This window comes from Scardinius erythrophthalmus (assembly GCF_964197995.2).
Source record: "Scardinius erythrophthalmus genome assembly, chromosome: 14".
Lineage (NCBI taxonomy): Eukaryota > Metazoa > Chordata > Actinopteri > Cypriniformes > Leuciscidae > Scardinius > Scardinius erythrophthalmus.
Genome location: NC_138234.1, coordinates 18,756,378 through 18,776,675, shown reverse-complemented (window position 1 = coordinate 18,776,675; position 20,298 = coordinate 18,756,378). Strand labels below are relative to the sequence as shown.

The 20,298-nt window shown below is 36.3% G+C and overlaps 1 protein-coding gene across 2 annotated transcripts in view; it reads left to right on the top strand.

The window, feature by feature from the left end:
- The window catches only part of LOC308702264 (uncharacterized protein), a 35,115-nt gene extending 16,097 nt beyond the window's left edge, over positions 1–19,018 (top strand). For both annotated transcript variants that reach the window (XM_081384972.1, XM_081384971.1), the window contains 3 exons: positions 16,282–16,326; positions 17,683–17,913; positions 18,057–19,018. In XM_081384972.1, coding sequence (XP_081241098.1) covers positions 16,282–16,326; positions 17,683–17,913; positions 18,057–18,067 — 287 coding nt within the window. In that variant the 3' untranslated portion in view covers positions 18,068–19,018. The remainder of the gene's footprint in view (positions 1–16,281; positions 16,327–17,682; positions 17,914–18,056) is intronic.
- The last annotated feature ends 1,280 nt before the right edge of the window (positions 19,019–20,298 follow it).

The window sequence follows — 20,298 nt, the reverse complement described above, 5'->3', positions numbered from 1 at the left end:
TAAAAATGAGTTGGCCAACTATAGCAAGTTGCTTTGATAGAAACGTAGCTCTCGTTTGACAGAAGACAGTTTGATATGCTTATAGCTTCACTAAGAGAAAAGTTTCCAGTCACATCTGACAACGGCAGCCGCAAGTAATGCTGTAATACCGCAAAACACCCAAACAACCCACCTGAAGCCTCCTCTGCCCTTGTTACCCCCTCTCTCTGTCTCCTTCACTGCGATAGCACCCTACTGAGGGCACGTAGACGAATCAAAGCTTGTGGCGCACGTCTGCGTTGACGATTATGTCTGACATCTCTGACGCAGCCATGCATTTGATCCGTACGTTTGATCACGGTGTACGTTTGCGTGTGTGTGTGTGTGTGTGTGTGTGTGTGTGTGGGTGAGTGGGTGGGTACTGTAATGAAAAAGCGAGCTGGCGTGTCCGTTCTTTCTGGGAAAGTGCCGCATGCCTCCTGTTGACTCGGCTCGTTGTTTTTCGTGCCAGGTTGGAAGGGCTTTGACAGGTTGAACGCGCAGACGTAGACTCACTCAGAAAGTCATTTTGCAATTTATCATAGAAGAGCTCTCTGATTAAGTGCTGTCTCGGTCTTAAAGGAACAGTTCACCTGTTTTTACACACCAAACCTGCAAGATTTTCTTTCTTCCTTTGAATCATTTGATGGTGATCACTTTAAAGGGTTAGTTCACCCAAAAATTATCCCATCATTTAGCCTACTCACCCTCAAGCCATCCTAGGTGTATATGATTTTCTTCTTTCAGCCAAACACAATATGTAAAATTATCCTGGCTGTTCCAAGCTTTATAATGGGAGTGAATGGTACCATAGATTTTGAAGTCCAAAAAAGCACATCCATCCATCATAAAAGTAATCCATATGGATCCAGGGGGTTAATAAAGGCCTTCTGAGGTGAAGCTATGCATTTTTATATGAAAAATATCCACATTTATAACTTTATGAACTATAACCGACTGGCTTCCGGAGTTCTGATCCGACGCATGACGTATGAACGCGAAAGCACAGTGGATAGAGCAAAACAAAACATCTCTAATTGTCTAAAATTACATTTTTTAAAGAGACACGAGTTTGTTGCCCAGCTCTATTTGTTTGAACCGCGAGAGGTGTCTACTCTCACCTAAGCTTACGCAACTGCTACAACCTATGTCATGCGTCGGGTCAGAGGTCACTCTTCGACCAGAACAAGACTTTCGTATAGAGTTTTTAGGGTGGTCAGTTTGAACCACTGAAAGAGGTCAGTTTGAGTCATTTAAGTGAACCCTTTTAACCATTGCAGCCACTTTGAGATGGGAGTCTCTAAATTATTTAAAGGAGAACTCGGCAACTCTAGCGAACTCTAGTCACTTCCTCGCTGATTTTCTCTTTTGTTGTCGCATGTTTTCCCCACGAGCTCCCCCTACAGCTGTGGGGGGGCGTATATTTCACAACACGGTCGTAAAAAACTCACTTGCGGCGGCCTCCTCCCCCTCTCTACCGCTGCTCATGTGCGTTTGTTTTGATCGGAACAAGCCAACTGTATCGTGTGGAGCTTTGTCTACCGAGGTGGGTAATCTGGTAATACATCATACATGCGTGTGTGTTTATGTCGAATTGCCGTAAAGCAATTCGTGTTTCGCGCTCGTTCTCGCTTCTCACGAGACTTCCCATTTCTATCTTGCCGGGACAGTAGTCCCCAAGTTGCAAGGTTGGTTTTCCGCCTGGGAACGCTGGGGGGAGCGGGGAAAGTCACCAATATCACCAGAACAGGTTGTTTAACCATCCAAATGATTTCTAGACAGTTTTATTAAGTTAAAAAAGTTACCAAGTTCTCCTTTATTTAAGCGATCACATTGAATCATTTAAAGTGATCACTTTGAGCCATTGAAAGTCATTTAAGGTGTTTATTTTTAATAATTTAAGGTGATTCATTTAATAAGATCAGTTTGAGCCATTTATCAGGGTCATCTTTAATAATTCAGTGTGGTTTGTTCAAGGTAGTCTCTGACTCATTAACTTTGAATCATTTAAGCGATAACATTGAATCATTTAATGGGGTCACTTAAGGGGGTCATTTGAATCATTTTATATGGTCACTTTGAGTTCTTCAAGGAGGTCTTTTTGAACCATTTGAAACAGGTAGTCGCACAGTCAATTATGTGGTCACTGAGTCATTTAAGGGGGTCTTTGAGTCATTTCATTCAGTTAATGGAGGCCAGTTTGGGGTCACTTTTTACAACTTCAATTTGAGGTCACTTAGAGGTGCTAAATCAGGTTAGCCCGCACCTTTTCAGTCACATCTGCTTATGTGAAAATGTACTCATTGTGTCTCATTATTAATTGAACTACTTCAGAAATAATCGTCCTAATTCGGGCCGCGTATACAGTAAGTCCACTTAAAAAAGCCTGAGTGAGTTGTTCTGTCTCTTTCTTTCACATTGTGCCAGAGTTAATGAGAAAAAGGAGAGCATCTGTCAGATATGTGGAGCTCGGTGCCCCAGAAGTACCGCCAATGTGTGTCTATATGTGTGTGTAAATGAGTATGTTTGCCTGTGCGAGCTCTGTGCCCCAATAAGACCAGCTGTAGATTTCAAGGTCTCTACACGGGCTCATAGCGCCACTGAATGGGGCCCTCAGAGAGCCAGTGAGACGCCTCGGCATGTCATGATGACTGCTGGGAAAATGATGGCTTAGATAAATTAATAAACTAGGAGAAGAAAGAGAATGCTCTATCTAAATAAGGCCATGCCTCGTATGATGAGCTTATATGCTTTATTAAAAGCATACTGTACTCTTCTTTAAAGCGATAGCAGGGAGAAACAAGTTTGTTATCCATGGTTTCGGGTTCATATCTGTGTGAAATCACAGGCAGACATACATTTTTCATTGATTCTTTGCTGTTTTCAGCTGCAAGGAATCATGGGATACTATTCAGAATAGAAGATGAAATCTCCCAGTACTCATGTCGTCTCGTATCCAGCGCCTTACTCTGAGGACGTTCACCAACTCGCTCTAATTGTCATTTCCCATTTAAACATGTCAAAACATAGCTGAAGCGTATTGTTAGCGCTAGCTAGCTCGAACACTTGTGAACCTGAGAACATGATTCCTGCCACTGCTCTTTGTGTTAAATTAGATTTCGCAGCAATGACACATTGTGCTTGTGACACTCACATGGCTCAAACATGTTCGGGGACTATTTTCAGAAATAACACTTGTCAGTAAGGCTACGGTGAATTGTTCTCTCAGTGTATGTAGCGAGCATGTTTTTTTGTGAGAAATTACTTGAGGTAGCTCTTTTTGTTTTTACTTGGACCGCAAAGGAACAACCTAGCAGTAAGCTAAAACAGACTTGCAACCGCCTATGTACTAAATACTCAAAAGATACTAACAACCGCATGGCAGTGTGGTAAAACACATTAGCAACCACACAGCGATGTGCTAAACCACTCAGAGCACAGTAGCAACCACGTAGCAATATGCTAAAGCAACTCAAGACACATTAAAACTACTCTGAAAACACTAGTGTGGTAAACATACTCAGAACACACTAGTAACCACATATCTATGCGTTCAATTCACTTCAAACACATTAGTAACTGCATAGGGATGTGCTAAAACCACTACAAACACAGTAGCAACAAAATAGCGATACACTACAACACTCAAGACATTTTTGCTGTGTGCATTAAAACTACTCTGAAAATACTGCTGTGGTAAAAATAGTCAGAACACACTAGCAACCACTTAAAGGTTGTATCATTGATTTCAGGCCCAAAAAAAAAGATCACATTCATCTAATCTTTCCTAACGATCCGCTAGCTGCCCACCCCATAAGCATGCCGTCAAAAAAACGCGTCTCTGTAGGCAGCCTAGGCTCTGAGATCTGCACACAAAAACAATTGGTTTCACCAACCACTCAAAACCAAAACAAATAGTGTTCCAACCAATCACCGACAGGGGGAGGGTGTTGTGACGTTTTGTGCTCGTGTACGGCTGCACGCGAAGTCGGAGCTGAAGAAGAAGCTGGCTCAAAACCTTTGATCTGTTTTCACTTTGAATATTGAATATCTTTGATTATGGTTGCACTTGCATTAATTGTTTGCACTTAATAAGAAGAAGAACAAACTGTTATATATTTTGGTCATTTATACTGTTTTTATTTCTATGTTCAATTAGGAGGTCACACACAGCCTCAATCAGAAGTTCTGGAAGCTCATACTTCATGTACAGTGAGGTCTGAAGGGAATCATGTGAAATCATACAGGAGAAAAGCCAGTCAGTTGAGTTTGTGGCAAAACGTTTCACAGTGCTTGTATATTGTTGTCTTTCAATTCATATGATATATCATACTCATAAAGTAGAACTGAAATGACTTTCATTACAAGATTATTAGTTAAAACATTTCAAAATGCACCTGCAAACCAGTCTTTTTCCAGTCATGAATTTTGTCATCGAGGATTTCTATAAAATTTTGTGCAAAAATCTCGTCTCGTCTCATGAGAAGTGTCTCGTCCCACCCCTAAAGAAAACATTAGCAACTGCACATTTATGTGCTAAAACCACTTCAAATACAGTAGCAACCGCATAGCATTACACTAAAACAACTTCAAATACAATTGCATCTTGCAACTGTAAAAATTCTCGAAAAATACTAATGTAGTAAAAAAATAGTCAGAACACACTGATTAACACATAGCAATGCGCTAAATCCACTTAGCAACCGCACAGTGATGTGCTAAAACCACTCAGAAAACAGTAGCAACCAAATATTGATACAATAAACCAACTCAAAACACACTTGCAGCTGTGTATAAGCTAAATCTACTTCTAACATACTAGCAATCGCATAGAAATGCATTAAAACCACCCAGAACACCTTAATTGCAATTGTATAGCAATGTGCTAAAAGAACACCTTAGCAATCGCAGTGCACTAAATCCTTTAGGAAACACAAGTAACCATATAGCAATGTATTAAAAACCACTCAGAACACCCTAACAACCGCCAAGCAACACTCTGGTTTGTGAACCACCCACAAGGTTTGTTGAATATTTTATATTTATTTTAGGCAGCCATGATTTCAAATCTGTGTTGATTAATGCTCTGCTAAGATCAGATCAAGCCACTGCAGTTTCTGGGATGAGAGTTGAGGGTTTGGTTTTGTTGTGAACAACTGATTCACAGTATCTTTTAGCTTGTCTGTTGACAGTGTCGACATAGACAGGAATATTATATTGTTATATTTGACAACAGCTGAAGTCTAGGGAGGAGTCATCGGGGAGTATGTCATTCTGAAGACATTTTCTGCATTGGAGACACAGCTCTGGCTCACGTCATGGTTTTCAGCTCGGCTAAGTGAACAGTTGTGTTCTGGTGATGTCATGGGTGCAAAGGGGCTTTTAAAGTGACTGATTCTGAGGCCAGAATTTATTTATTTATTTTTTTACAGAATGTAAGTCACTGGGGATATCACTTGAATGCTGTATACTGCCTATTTTATCCAAAACACTGCAAAAAAGATCCTTAATCAGTATTTTCTTGTTTTCATAGTAATGTTTTTTAGCCAAAATATCTAAGCATAGTAGTAGACAAGTTAGCAAAGAGATGTAGAATTAAAATGTGTGGGGGAAAAAGGAACGTTAATCAGTACGCATTGCATTATGGGATGCAACGTTGTACGCAATGTGCAAACTTTTGTTGGTCATTTGGGTATTCAGAACACCGGCACATAGTTTATATACTAGTATACTGCACCAAGAGTATTAAGGTAGTATGCTATACTGAAAATTATGGAGGCTTGTTTCCGCCAAAGAATAAACCATTTTAAAAGATAATTGCGACTTTTTAATCTCACAATTGCTTGTTTACATCTTGCAATTCTGACTTTATTTCTCAGAATTGCGAGATATGAAGTCAGAATTGCGTGATATAAAGTCGCAATTGCGTGTTATAAAGTCGCAATTGCGTGATATAAAGTCGCAATTGCGTGTTTTAAAGTCAGAGATATAAACTCACAATTCAGATTTTTTCTCGTAATTAAAAGTCGAGATAAAAAGTCGCAATTACCTTTTGTATTTTTTATTCTGTGGCTGAAGCAAGCTTCCATAGAAAATAGCCCACTCTAGATCAAAATTTCTATTTAAGTGCTTTCGGACAGTTTTAGAAGTTACTGAAGTGAAAAAATAAGTAACGCGATTTTAATCTGTAATGTTTTTATATGACTTTGAAAATGCTTCAATACTTCAATTCATGCACATCTTAGTCAGGACATCCATGGTTTCCAGAAGCTCCAGTTGAGAACCCTAAAGCCACCAAATATCTCAAAATGTTCAAAATATAAGTTAATTTCATGCTCACCACCTGGCCAGTTATTCCAAGCTGATATCGTTCCCGCTCATATTCCTGTTGAAACCTGCAGTGCGACTGCGTATTTGAACAGAGCGTGCCATAGAAAAATCACAACTCCGGTCCACACCTGTGAGGGCTACAATAATAGCGTTAGAACCCATGCTGTGGTCGGCAGATAAACCCAACCAGCACAGTTTGCGCTGGCATTTGGCAGCAGAGATGCAAGAAGTGTGCAGGCGTTGCTATTTCAAGCTGGACACTGTAGTTCAAGACTTGTTATTTGACACATGTTTGGGACATTTTTTTGTCTATCTATCTATCCATCCATCCATCCATCCATCCATTTCTATGCAGTTGAAAACACTGCTAATAAAAACAGTGTGCTTAGCATGTTAGCATACCCTTAGTCACCACAAAAAGATATGTCCATCATCTTTGTAGCAAGCCTCACGACATGTTTTCTGAGCGAGAGTGGGTCGATAATGAATATTTATATACAGAATGTATGTATGTTATAATGTATGTGTGTTTTGTTGTGTGTGTGTGTGTGTGTGTGTGTGTGTGTGTGTGTGTGTGTGTGTGTGTGTGTGTGTGTGTGTGTGTGTGTGTGTGCGCTAGTGTGGAAAGAAAAAGTCACTTTCATCTCTCTGAGGAAAATATTACAGCCTCTTTAAGCTTTTTTTTTTCCCCCAACCAATCATCTTGTCATTTTGATGTATCTGAATTGTGTATCTCCCTGCGTGTGTTTGTGTGAGAGGGAGAGCGAGAGACTATTAGGTGATCGTTTTATGAGGAGAACGGAGGGGGTACAAATGACTTCCATGGAGGATGAACTTATGGCTCTGTCTTATGGTTCTATTTAATTTCTCACCATCTCTCTCGCTGTGTGAGTAAGAGTGGAAATTGCGCATTAATACGCTTTAAATTATATAAGCAACTTCAGTAAAGACCCCACAATTACCACACGCAGGTCAATTTCTCATAGGATTAATGCTAATGCAAACGTTTACAAACTGTCTCTTTTAATATCGTTACATCCAAAATTCACTTTCTTTTAGTAATGTTACGGGTTTTTAACAAGTTAAGCTCTATTACCACTGAAAATCATTGGATTTTGTACCTCAGTTTACCGAAATCCAACAAAAATTTCGTTTACAGTCTGTGGGGTGAGGAATTGTATCAGGTAAACATTGAAGTACAGAGGAAATTCACCTGAATCAGCTTTTTAAAATGACAAAAGTGTGCTTGACTACAACTTGCATCACCTGCTATTTTAGAGGTTACTATTTTAAGCTCAATTGCGGGTGGTTTTACTACTTACATACTGCATGCTAAAGTAGAGTGACTGTTTAGTGGATTTGCCCTACGCAAATGTATAACCAATGAAGCATTTTACATGTAAACTTGATACTAGCATGCTAAAATTAGCTAGCCTTGTCTGTGAGAATTTGTCCAAGATTTTAAATCCTGTTATGACCCGCCATATTAACCTGCAAACTTTTTTATTTTTTAATTTGAATGTACAACCACATTACTTGAGCATTATACATGTAAACTTGATAGCCTACTAGCGTGCTAATATTGCTAACTAGCCTTGTCTGTGTACGGTTGTGTCCACTATCTTTTGTATAATATGGAATTACATTGCCTACATATAATGAAGATAAACAGCATATAAAAGTATTTTGTAACAAGGGCAAACTTTATTTTTCAGAAAAAAAAAATTCTTACTTTTTAATTAAATTTTTTAGGTAAAAATTGAAGTACAGGGGGAATTCACCTGGATTAGCTCTTTAAACTGGTGAAAGTGCTCTAGACTAACACTTTTGTTGTGTTTTTTTCTCAATAAATTTAAGCATTAAACTTAACTTTACAGCTCACATATGACATTTTCAGCATGGTAACATTCAAAACTTTTTATTTAAGTATTATTAAATATTTATATTTAATATATTGCACAGTCACTCATCAATGAGAAGTTACTGATCAGATACAGTATGGTTTTAGTTAAAAAATATTAAGTTTTGACTATTTTATAAGCTTACATTCCATAGGGTCTAATCAGACCCGGGAACGCAAAATGTGTATACAGTTTTTTTGTTGCCTTAGGAGTTTTTCAATTCTAAACTAAAAAAAATACTTTATAAGCTTATAACACTTTTTTTGTGCATAAGAATTATCTTTTTTTTTTTTTTTAGTTTTTATGTTTACAGTACATTGAAGTACGTAAGAAATTTGACCTGAATCAGCTCTTTTCAACAAAATGAGGAGCTGCAAACTTTTTGGAATTTCTTAATTGCTATTGTAAATGTATTACCTCATAGCCTATGCAATGTTTGTTTGTTTTTATCAGTTAAGAGATAATTGTGTAATTGTCGCAGATGTTTAACCCGGACCATTCTTTTAAATGCAGTCTGCACACATATTCAATCGCACTCTTATACTCATAATCATTAAAATTCTCTGTGTGCTCCGGATGGGTGATTGTTTACTTCCATTACCCTTGATGCCAATAACAGGCGGTTCCCGACCCATGTGCCAGGAACCCCCTGCTAACATCACACGCTTCCCATGACACACTGCGGCCTGAGCTCATTAACTAAAGTCAGAGAAGTGGTGATCTCACCGCAGCAGCAGCCCGCAACCGTCTCTTTGCTTTTAAACCGAACAATTAAAAGCAAAAACTTTGTACTTTCGGCTGACCTGCAGCATCGACTCAGTTTGCAGTTCGATATTAGCGTTTCCAGTGACTGTAAACCCTTTGTTTACTTAAGTAAAAACATCCGAGTATGGTTATTAGTTGTAATTATCCTCAGAAGGAACTTAAAGGACTTTCTTGCCATCTAAAACAACTAGCTAGTAATAAAAAACAAAGTTGAAGAGGAAAGTACTCCAAATAGTGCATTAGCAAGAAAACTAGCATATAAAAAAAGCTCACTTAAGGCTTTTTCCCAGCAGGTTTAGACTCCATATGGGTCAGTGGTCCCAGTGAGGGATATTTTTGTTAGTCGCCCGTAAGTGTTACTCACCGCACGGCCACTGTCATTCTCATTTCTTACATCTATCAATTCCTACTTCACTTTATAAATAAGAAATATGTTTTTCTCATCTTTCCATTTCAACTCTTATGTAAGAAATGGAATAACCAGAAATGGAAAGACGCAGAGGCTTAAAAGTCATTTGGAACCATTTCCCCGCTAACGGGAAAAAATGCATCAATAATACAAAAAAAGCCTTAAAAACGAATGCAACCAATTTCAGTGCAGAGGATTCGAATTCTGTAAATGTTGGGCCATTTTATATTGATGTGCCGATAAAAACCAACCCAGCTTTTGTAGGGGGGGGGGGGGGAATCTAACTTCCTGAAGCACAAGGATAAAATGGTGCAATGCACTCTGGAGGCCTGAGTTTGTAGACGTTTTTACGAGGACGTGTGGGGTTTTTCATTAGTGATGTATTGTTTGGAATAAAATAAATGCTAGCTTGTCTTTAGCTTGTCAATAACATCTTTCAGTCATCATAAACTGGGCTGCACAGTGTGTGTTAAACATACAATCCCAATCCCATGTTCTATGTTATTAGACCTATACAATGTTTGATACTATTTTTTAATGAATATTAATTCATTATTTAATAAATAATGAATACCATGAAGACTAGTTTGATTTGTTAATTGTTCAATGGTAATTTCATGCATTTAAAATTGCTTATTTTAGGCTTGCCATCATTTTTTCCCTGTTTTGTTTCGTTTCTTGTTGATTTGTTTTGCTTTGCTTTTGCTTTTTGTTTCTTGTTGATTTGTTTTGCTTTGCTTTTGTTTTGTTTTGTTTCTTGTTGATTTGTTTTGCTTTATTTGCTTTGCTTTTGTTTTGTTTCTTTTCTTGTTGATTTGTTTTGCTTTATTTGCTTTGCTTTTGTTTCGTTTCTTGTTGATTTGTTTTGCTTTGCTTGTTTAGTTTCTTGTTGATTTGTTTTGCTTTTTGCTTTGCTTTTGTTTTGTTTCGTTTCATGTTGATTTGTTTTGCTTTGCTTTTGTTTTGTTACTTGTTGATTTGTTTTGCTTTGCTTTTGTTTTTAGTTTCTTGTTGATTTGTTTTGCTTTATTTGCTTTGATTTTGTTTAGTTTCTTGTTGATTTGTTTTGCTTTACGTTAGTTTTATTTTGTTTCTTGTTGATTTGTTTTTCTTTATTTGCTTTACTTTGCTTTTGTTTTGAATTGTTTTGCTTTGTGCTTTTCGTTTGTCTCTCTTTTGCTTTAATTGTATGTGTTTTTAAATATTCTAACATTGTTTTTTTATAATTTATGACGAGACACTACAATCAAAAACAGTTTTTTCATGCTTCGGCCCTTTTTGGCTTTTCATCAAGTGTTTTTTTCAGACTAGTGGAAAGAAAACATCCAAAATACAATTTTAACTATCTTTTAGAGCACTTTATCTATTTGCGTCTGTAGATTTCAATTACAGTATATATCTTTAAAGGCCGTTTTCTCAAAATGAGTTTTTCCTCCTACATTAAACCATGAAATCTCCACTTCAGTAGCGCTTACATACACTAAACTTTACAGTTTTAGTCTTATCTATATTATGAATGTTTTTTACAGAGGGGATTGTTCAAGTATCATTTTAACATTTTAGTAACATTTTATTCCTACAAATATTTTTTTTGAAAATGTATTTATTTTTGGCTGTTGACCGTATTTTCTGATTTATGGAGTAATAAAAAGAGATATCCAAAATCCTGCCCTGTAAAAACCTTTGACTCTAATATATATATATATATATATATATATATATATATATATATGAAGAGTTCAGATGCAAAAACCTCTAAATGCCATCTGAAATTTTCATCTAGAATGATCATTTTTATCAAGCTCGTATATTTAATTAAAAAAAAAATCACTTAAATGGCAATTAATAGGTCATTTTCATTGCCATTTAAGTGAAATTTCTAAACTTAAATATACAAGCTTCATAAAAATGATCATTCTAGGAGGAAATTTCAGATGGCTTTTAGAGGTTTTTGCATCTGAACTCTTCATATATATATATATATATATATATATATATATATATATATATATATATATATATATATATATATATATATATATATATATATATAAATGAAACAAGAATTTTGAACCTGGCTTTATCCCATGTTCAGATTTTTGTTCTAAAAAAAATGTATACAAATTAGTGCGTATTTAATTAGATAATGGCTCATTTGCATATTTAAACAACATTTCAGAAAATTTGTCATACAATTTTTTTTTTGCAATTCTGAATGTAATCAATCAACTGGTGAAGTATGGTGATATCTACTATTAGTTTTTTTTTTTTTACCCAATTCACCAGGGGTGTCTTGCCTTAAATGTTTTAATGATCTAATATTTTTATAATTTTTGTTATTATGTTATAGTATTATTATGTTATATATATATATATATATTTTTTTTTTCTTTTTTTTTTTATTGTCCATCTATCCCTAAAGGAACTTTTGTTTGTCTCAAAAGGTAAAAATGCAGAAGCATTACTGAAAAGCTGAAATGCAGGATTCAGCGCAAACGTTTGCATTAAAACCAAATTCCAATTTAATTATGAATAAAACAGCAGGGTCACAAATTGGGGAGAGCTTTTTCACACTAGTTAAAGACCGGCCCATTCCCACCAATAGGCTCTGCAATCAGAAAACTGTCTGTCAGCCGTCCAAACAGAACCATCTCTCAGCTCCATTAATCTGGCAAAATCCATCAGAGAGCGTTCATCAGGACCCAAGCGAGCCGTCTGTCAGCACGCCTGTCTTAAAGAGACAAGCGCTGTTTGGGCCTGACAAACAAAAGACGTTATTTTGACAAATTGCCTGCAGATTAGGGACCTTTTTGAAAGCAGGGGCCCCCAGAGGTGGGCCGGGAGCGAAACTGCTCCAGGTGTTTGTGTGTTTGTTTGTTTACTCGGCCTGAATGCGGGCCAGGGTTGGAGTGATAGAGCGACTGACAGAGCGAAGGGCCCCGGCTCTGTAGGGATGTAAAGATCAACGCCGGCTGTATTTGTTACTCCGCATCAAAGAGAGGTTTGCAAAACAACTTAACTCGACACTCAAATGAGAAACGTTTCCTTTTGAAAAGCCTCGCCTTGCTTTGATTCAAAGTCAGCATGGATTCGATGCTTTTATGTGTGATCATTTTGAGTTTGTGTGCATGTGCTTACAAAATAAACCAAGGAAAGCAGGTACTTCTTATGTCAGGGGCTGCTTTGATACTGAAGTTAAGTAAAACATTTATCAACTTCAGTCAAATTGTTTTCTTTTCGTGGAATCTGGTTGAATTAATCAAATAATTTAATTTAGGTTTCATTTATAAAGATGATACTCTGGCATTTTTTATTTATTTATTTTACATATTTTATTTTAATAATGTATTATATTATAATTTAGGCTTAATTTAAAACCAAATCATTCTGGTATTTTCCTCTTTTTTTCCATTTTTTTCCATTTTTTTATTTAAATAAAAGCTAATATTTTATGTTATATTATAGTTCTTTTCATGGAATCTGCTGGAATTAATAAAACATTTTAAACTTAATATTTGTTTAGGATTAATTTGTAACCCTGTTTCTCATTCTAGCACTTTTTTATTTTTGTGATGTAATCATTTGTATCATATCATATGTCATGTCATATCATATAAATATATTCTGGTATGAAAATACTTAAAGCAATTTATTCAGCTCACATAACCTTTTCCCAATTGAACGCAGCTGAGTTTTAACTAATTTAGCAGAACCGTAAACACCAAAGGAACAGGAACAATGCACGGGGTCTGTAATGCAACTCTGCAGTGAGAGAGAGAGTGTGTGTGATCTTGCATCCAACAGATGGACGTGTGTAAATGAGGCAGTGACTGATGAGATGTAGAGCTGCTGACGAGGGATTTAATGAGGCTTGGAATTGAGGTGTGTGTGGGGTGGGTATACAGAGAATAGAAAAGAAGAAGAAAAAAAAGATAAAGACAGATAAATTAAGAAATAGAGATGGACGGAGGTCAAAAGAAAGGATTCTGGAAAACATCTCACTTAGAATTGCATTTGTGCTCTTTATTCACAGAATTAATCAGCTCCAGAGCTTTCTCAGTCAAACACACACACACACACACACACACACACAGGCACACACAGGCTGTGTTCCAAAACCTAGTGCGCCTGCTTGACTACATAGGCAGCTGCCCTCAAAAGCTCATTTGCAGCAACAAAGCTCCCGGAAGCCATTCATTTTCAGTGAGAGCTGGTGATCTGAGGCGACATGAGCGACTTGGCGTGTCTCAAGAAAGTTTTAGAAGTTTAACTTTAGGAATTAAACAGCAACTAGAAAAGGAAGACAGAGAAAATCCTGTGATATGTCTCCTGAAAGAAGTTAAAGTCACTGTGTGCGATTTCCAAATGATAAATCTCTAAATGCACGGATAAAAGAAATGTTAATATAAACCCTATATATATATGAAGAGTTCAGATGCAAAAACCTCTAAATGCCATCTGAAATTTCCTCCTAGAATGATCATTTTTATGAAGCTTGTATATTTAAGTTCAGTAATTTCACTTAAATGGCAATGAAAATTTAAGTGAAATTATTGAACTTAAAATACAAGCTTGATAAAAAAGATCAATGTAGGAGGAAATTTCAGATGGCATTTAGTGGTTTTTGCATCTGAACTCTTCATATATATATAAAATTATTATTATTTTTATTTTATTTTTTCAGCATTCTTCTATTTTATTTTTGTTTGGAAAACCATGGCAGACATTTTCAGCATTCTGAGTGATTTTGCTTGGTTTTTTGTTTTTGTTTTTATTTTTATTATTGTTTAGTTTTTTGGAAAAACGTTTCCGAAAAAGTCTGCATTCTGAATGATTGTTTTGTTTTGTTTTGTTTTGTTTTGTTTTTGTTTTGTTTTGTTTTGTTTTGTTTTTTTATTTAATTTTGGATGTTTGGAAAGTTTAGAGGACATAATAAAAACAGCTAATTTGTATCACTTTATTACTATTAATTGTTTAGGACAAAGTCATTATTAAATGCTCAGTGTATTTTTTTTTTTTTTTTTTTTTTTTTTGAGTAAACGTTAAATTGACAGCTACCTACCTTTGGAACAGCCTTTGCGTCATGAGTGTCTATGATGTCTAGAAATGCTTCCTACGTTGTTATCTCACTAGGTTTTGGAACGGAGCCAGTATCTCTCTCCTCTTCAATTCAAGGTGCTTCATTATCATGATGTCCTCTCCTATCCGCCCCCTTCTCTCTCTTATTGACGCTTGTTGTTTAATGGCTCTGAGTGGGCAGTGCATTTTAAGCTCTGATTAATGGAGCAGTAATGATAGGCTAACACCTAGATGTAGCAGGTAATTAAGCATCAATGAGCTGTGCAAAAGCACTCAGACACACAGAGACTCGGTCACACATAGCCACACATCACCGCCAAGGGCTTTAATTGCTTGAAAGTTGCTCCTCCATTTCTCAGGAGACTTAATTGAGATCTTATTGATGGTTCATTAATGAAGCTTGTCTCAGATGTTTCTTTTAAAATTGCTTTGGAGAAGAAATGAGAAACGAGACAATCACTAATGTGGAGTAAAGGTGCGATCGCATTTGCAAAATTCCGAAAATGGCCGTCTTTTGTCAATATAGCGTAGCGATGTATGAAGCATTGCTCACACTTAAGTCACTGTAACCAACTTATCAACTTAATGAATCTGTGTGGGAAAATGTTCGCCTTTATGTTAAACTCCAAAATCTCTTGCATTCCTATTGAAATGCAATGTTAAAAAAAGTTACATTTTTAAGTATAATCAACTTGGATATTTAAGTCATGTCGACTAAAAATTACATTAAACTGACATTTTTACAGTGTGACTGGATTTCGCCTCCAAAAATGAATAGTAAAAGTCTTGTTCTCACTAAAAATGATAATGATGAAGTTTTGAAACATTGTTCTAATTCTATGAGAATAGGGAAGTCTACTGTAATGATAACGATACGATATAGTTGAAGATTTGATGAACTCTAAAATCCTTGACAGCCAAACAGAAACTATTCAACTTTGAAGAGCTTGTAAATTTAAAGTGTCACTTATAATAAACAGAATATCATTGTGTGTTGGTGTGGGTGCTAATATAGTTATAGTTCTCTTGGTGCCAATGGGCCTTAAAGAATACAGAACTATATTAATGTTAATGGAACAACTCAGCTTGGTTGGTTGGTCTTGAAAAAATATGATAATTAATGTTGGAGAATGTTGGAAAACTTCTGAGATATTTAAAGGTTGGTTCTTCTCAAGTCTTCTCAAGCCATACAATAGCTTCACCAAAATGTAATTTAAACGCCAAATCAGCACCAGGTCTTTCTGTTAAACATATATGGTTTCTTTTGTGTCCCAAACGTGCCATGTTTGAATGAGGCTTAAGAGCTACTTTAATGCAAATAATTACTGAAATTTCATCTTGTCACAAAGCTATACTTCAGAAAACTGTAGCGCACAAGTGGTATGAACCTCTTTTATACTCAACATCTCCAATCTACATTACAAAATAGACGAGGGTGAGTAAATGATGAGATTTGGGTGAACTATCCCTTCAGAGAGCTCACATTCACATTTTTCTGTCCTCCGGGAAGCCTTGCAATGAGAAAATGTGGCATTCTGTGGAGTGGAGAGCAGATGTTTGCACTCAGATTTAGATAGACATCCTCATTTCCCAAATTATCCTCTTCATGGTGCTTCCTCCAAGATCTGTTCTCCCTCCATTGAAAATACAACACTAAGATGGTTTTCAAGTGCAGCTTGTGAGACTTTTATGAAAAGCACAAAGTTCCTGGAGGCGGGGTAGAAAAATCATTGAATCAATTCAATGAAAAAAACATTGAATGTTTTGATTGTGTTTCAGATGCAGTTCCCATTGCAGACGAATCAGTGAATCTCATTATTTCAGGTAAGAATGCAATCAAACTCAAAAGATGATCTATTCATCTGCAATTCTTTGAATCATACAAGGGCACACTGATAATATGAGTGTCTCAATGGATATTTAAGGCTGAATTATTCAATAAATTCGCTTTATATGTTATATAACCTCACATTTTACTCACAGCCACGCCCACTTTTCATCATCCAATCAATTTACAATGGATAAAAGTCCCGCCCTCTCTGAAGAAAACGCTGTTTTTTAGAGACACTCTTAGAGGCTGTTTACACGACACCATTTTTTAACAAAAACTTTTGTTTTAACTAAAACAAAAAAAATGCATTTTTACCATTCATTTACACGGCAAGGCTGTTTTGGGGGAATGGAAATGCAGGCTTTTGAAAACGGGATTCAAAGTGCGAATTTTTGAATTCTGAGTAAACTACAAAAACGTGAATTTGTGAAAACGGTGACATCATGTGCATGCATATTACGTGTTCAGTCTATAGGTGCATAGTGTTTCTTTACAAAGTGACATCGCCCACTTCTGGCCTGGCATGAATTCGCGGATCCGTGTGAACGGGAATAGTTTTGACAACGTTGTCGTCTGTACGCGAAAAACGCAAAGGAAAAACGTTTCAGTTTTTACTACTTTGTTGTCGTGTAAACATACCCTTTAAAAAAAAACGATTTTTTACTGGCATCCATTTTTCCATGAAGAACCTTTAACATCCACAGAACGGTTTCTATTCCACAAAAGGTTCTTTAGATTCGTTAAACATTCTTAACACACACAAAAAAAAAGGCTACATTCACACGGTCAGTCCAAATCCGAGCATTTGTGTACCCGATTGGAATCTGATAAAAAACGATTGTCAGTCCACATTGTGTATCGGGTTTGTAAAAATTGCATTACTGTAAAACAATGTTGCTACCTTAAATTTTTAAGCACAATCAACATAAATTACATTAAATTGACTTAATAAGTTGAATCTTGCATAACTTAAAGAGTTGAAAAGAATAGTTTAACTTATTTTGATGAGTTAAAGCAATGTAAAAACATATGTTGTCATAGCTTGTTGATCATATAACTTTTTAGTGTGATTGGATTTCAATTGGATGTGCACAAAAAATCAGATTTGGACTGACAGTGAGAACATTGTTTCTAGTATGCCAAGCTAAACTTTGATTAGCTGGTTCAGGTGTGTTTTATTGGATTGGTAACTAAACATTGCAGGACAGTGACCCTCCAGGAGCAGGATTGTACACCCCTGTTCTGTGGCATCACTGCGAAAACCCACTTTTGGATCTTTATTTTTAAGAGTGTATAATCAACTTGATTTCATTAGTTTCTGTTCTTCTTGTGATTGTTCCGTCACCCAGGAGTCTCTGTAATAGCGGTTTTCGTGATGATACTGCTAATGATGGTAATGGTTCTCCGCTACATTGCCCATCAGAAAGGTACATATTACACCAATGAGGAGGACTTAGCGTTTAAGAGTGACCCAGAGGTGCAGAATGTCTTAGAAGATCCAGAAGATCCAGATGATCCAGAAGATCCAGAAGATCCAGAAGATCCAGATGATCCAGAAGATCCAGAAGATCCAGAACAAGGTAAGAGTCAACCTCCACCATTTTTCCTCTTTGGATTCAAAACTGAAAACGGACACCTCCTGCTTAAAAAGTTATCAACATTAAGTTATTAAAAAGTTTTTATCAACTTATTCTCGTAACGGTGTCGAAAATCTTTTTTACAGAGGAGCCTTAGTATCTTCTGGCGGGAAGCCTTTGGGACGTTTCCTGTGTGAAATGGATCACTGCGAGCGACAGAAGGATCTGTCGCGGCTCCTCTTCCTTTTCACTCCAATCACATATGCCTTTTCCAACAGATGTCCTTTTCTGATGGCTTTACACTCAAACCATTCCAAAAATTCCACTAAAATAGGTTCCCATGTGCGTAAGCACTTGTGTGCTAATTATTTTACTCTGAGTGTTACAGAATTCTTAAATGACATTAAAATGTGAGTTTTTTTTATACTGTTAACGTTTACCCTAATAAATTAACACAATGTCTCTATTTAGTAATATTTGCATAATCTTTCATATGAACATAATATGAAGTTCTTTTGCTAATATTGAGTTTATAGTTCATAGATTTTTTTAATTTACACCAATTTTAGTGACTGGTTGGCATGTATATCTGTCAATAAGATAATAATAAGACACTGTCCCTAAACTTTGGAACAGATGTGTGTCTGTCTATATATATATACAGTATATATACATATAAAATGTTCAGTATAAAATTCAATGGGTGTGTGTGTGTTTGTTTTATGGATTTTTAATATGAACTAAAGAACAAAAAATGTTGTATTATTTTTGTGCTTTTTTATGTTTGTTAATCTATTTAAGCTTCAGAAAAAAAACAATTTCAAGCTATGTTTTGCTTCAATTATGAATAAAATGATTTTTTTGAATAAAATGACATTTGAAATAATCCTTCAAAGTTTTGCAAGTGAACAGACATAAATAGACACTTATTAACATTCTTTTGAGCTAAAAAATATATATAAGGACCATGATTTGACCTTTGATTTGTGTCATATAGCCTAGCTGTGTGTGATTGTACAAAGAGTGCCAATTTTATAGACTCTCTTAATATAGACGTTTCAGGGTATTGCTAAGAAGAATCCAATTAAATAAAACTAAGTATTGCTTCATTTTGAATCCAGCTTGATATTTATACAATCTGAACCACCTGCAAAATCTGTTTGCTGACCTACAGTATATGTGGTATGGATACAGTAATACTTTGCTAGAGCTCTAAAAATACACACATTTAAGAGACACAGCTAATGCTAATGTAAACAGTGCGTGACGGTCCACGTAGGCAACAAAAGACAAACAAACAAAAACTGTGGTTGTAGAGTTTCAAAAATAGCAGGCTGCGCAAATCAAAAGCTACATCCCAGAATACGAGAAACTAACCAAACAGCCCAAACACACAGCTCTCCCTTTGTCTACAGCAATTTGTTGGAAACTGGTACATCTCGCTATAAGACGGAAGCCAGTGACCTGATTAGGGCTGGATGAAAACAGTTTCTAATTAGCGGTGAACAGCGTCGCCCCCTCAGAGAGTTGAGCTGAAATAAAGTGTCAACAACAGCAGGAAACTTTCAAAGAAAAACTCCGATATAGCATACGTGCTAGGGGAATTAGCCCGTTCCCGAGCTTGCGACTATTATACGACCATGCAAAATACAATTTAGCAGGGAGAAGCTCACACAAAGAGCGCTTGGGCAAATACATCAAACGATACGGGTTATTTCTGAGCTTTTTGCTCTGCATTGAGGCTCTCCAGAGATGCTAAACCACGTACAGCATTCAGACCACCAGTAAACCCTGACGCCAAAAACGACATCTAATCATGCCAACTCATGTTTGATTCAGCTGAGGTGACGTGATGCCTCAAAAACATGTCAGAAATATAATAGCTTCGCTAGATGCGAAAATGAACTTTCCCAAAGTGTTAGCGACCGATTTGTTTATTTGCATTAAATAGGTTAATGATATCCCTGGCGATGGATCATCAAGTAATTTCCGCCAATTTTCTGCTGTGGACACGCAGCAAATGAACCCGAACGAAGACTTTTTTTTTTTCCTAGGCGACACAATAGGGTCAGTTTGATCCAGCTCTGTTTGGACGTTAATCATCATCAAAAGCGTCAATCCGCATTGATTTCTCATCTCTGAGGAAACCATTACAGGGAATAAAAACGACAGATATGACAGAGCGAGTTTCTTTGTCAGAGGAGTCTGAATAACACTGTGAGACGCATTATGCTGATCATATCGCACATAGCCACATAGGGAATAAAAGAAGTGTACTTATTTCGATGCCTACAAGTCATTCGTCATAAGAATGAAGGAATAGTTCACCTAAATATGAAAATTGTGTCATTTACTCACCCTTATGTTGGTCTTTTTTCAGTGGAATGC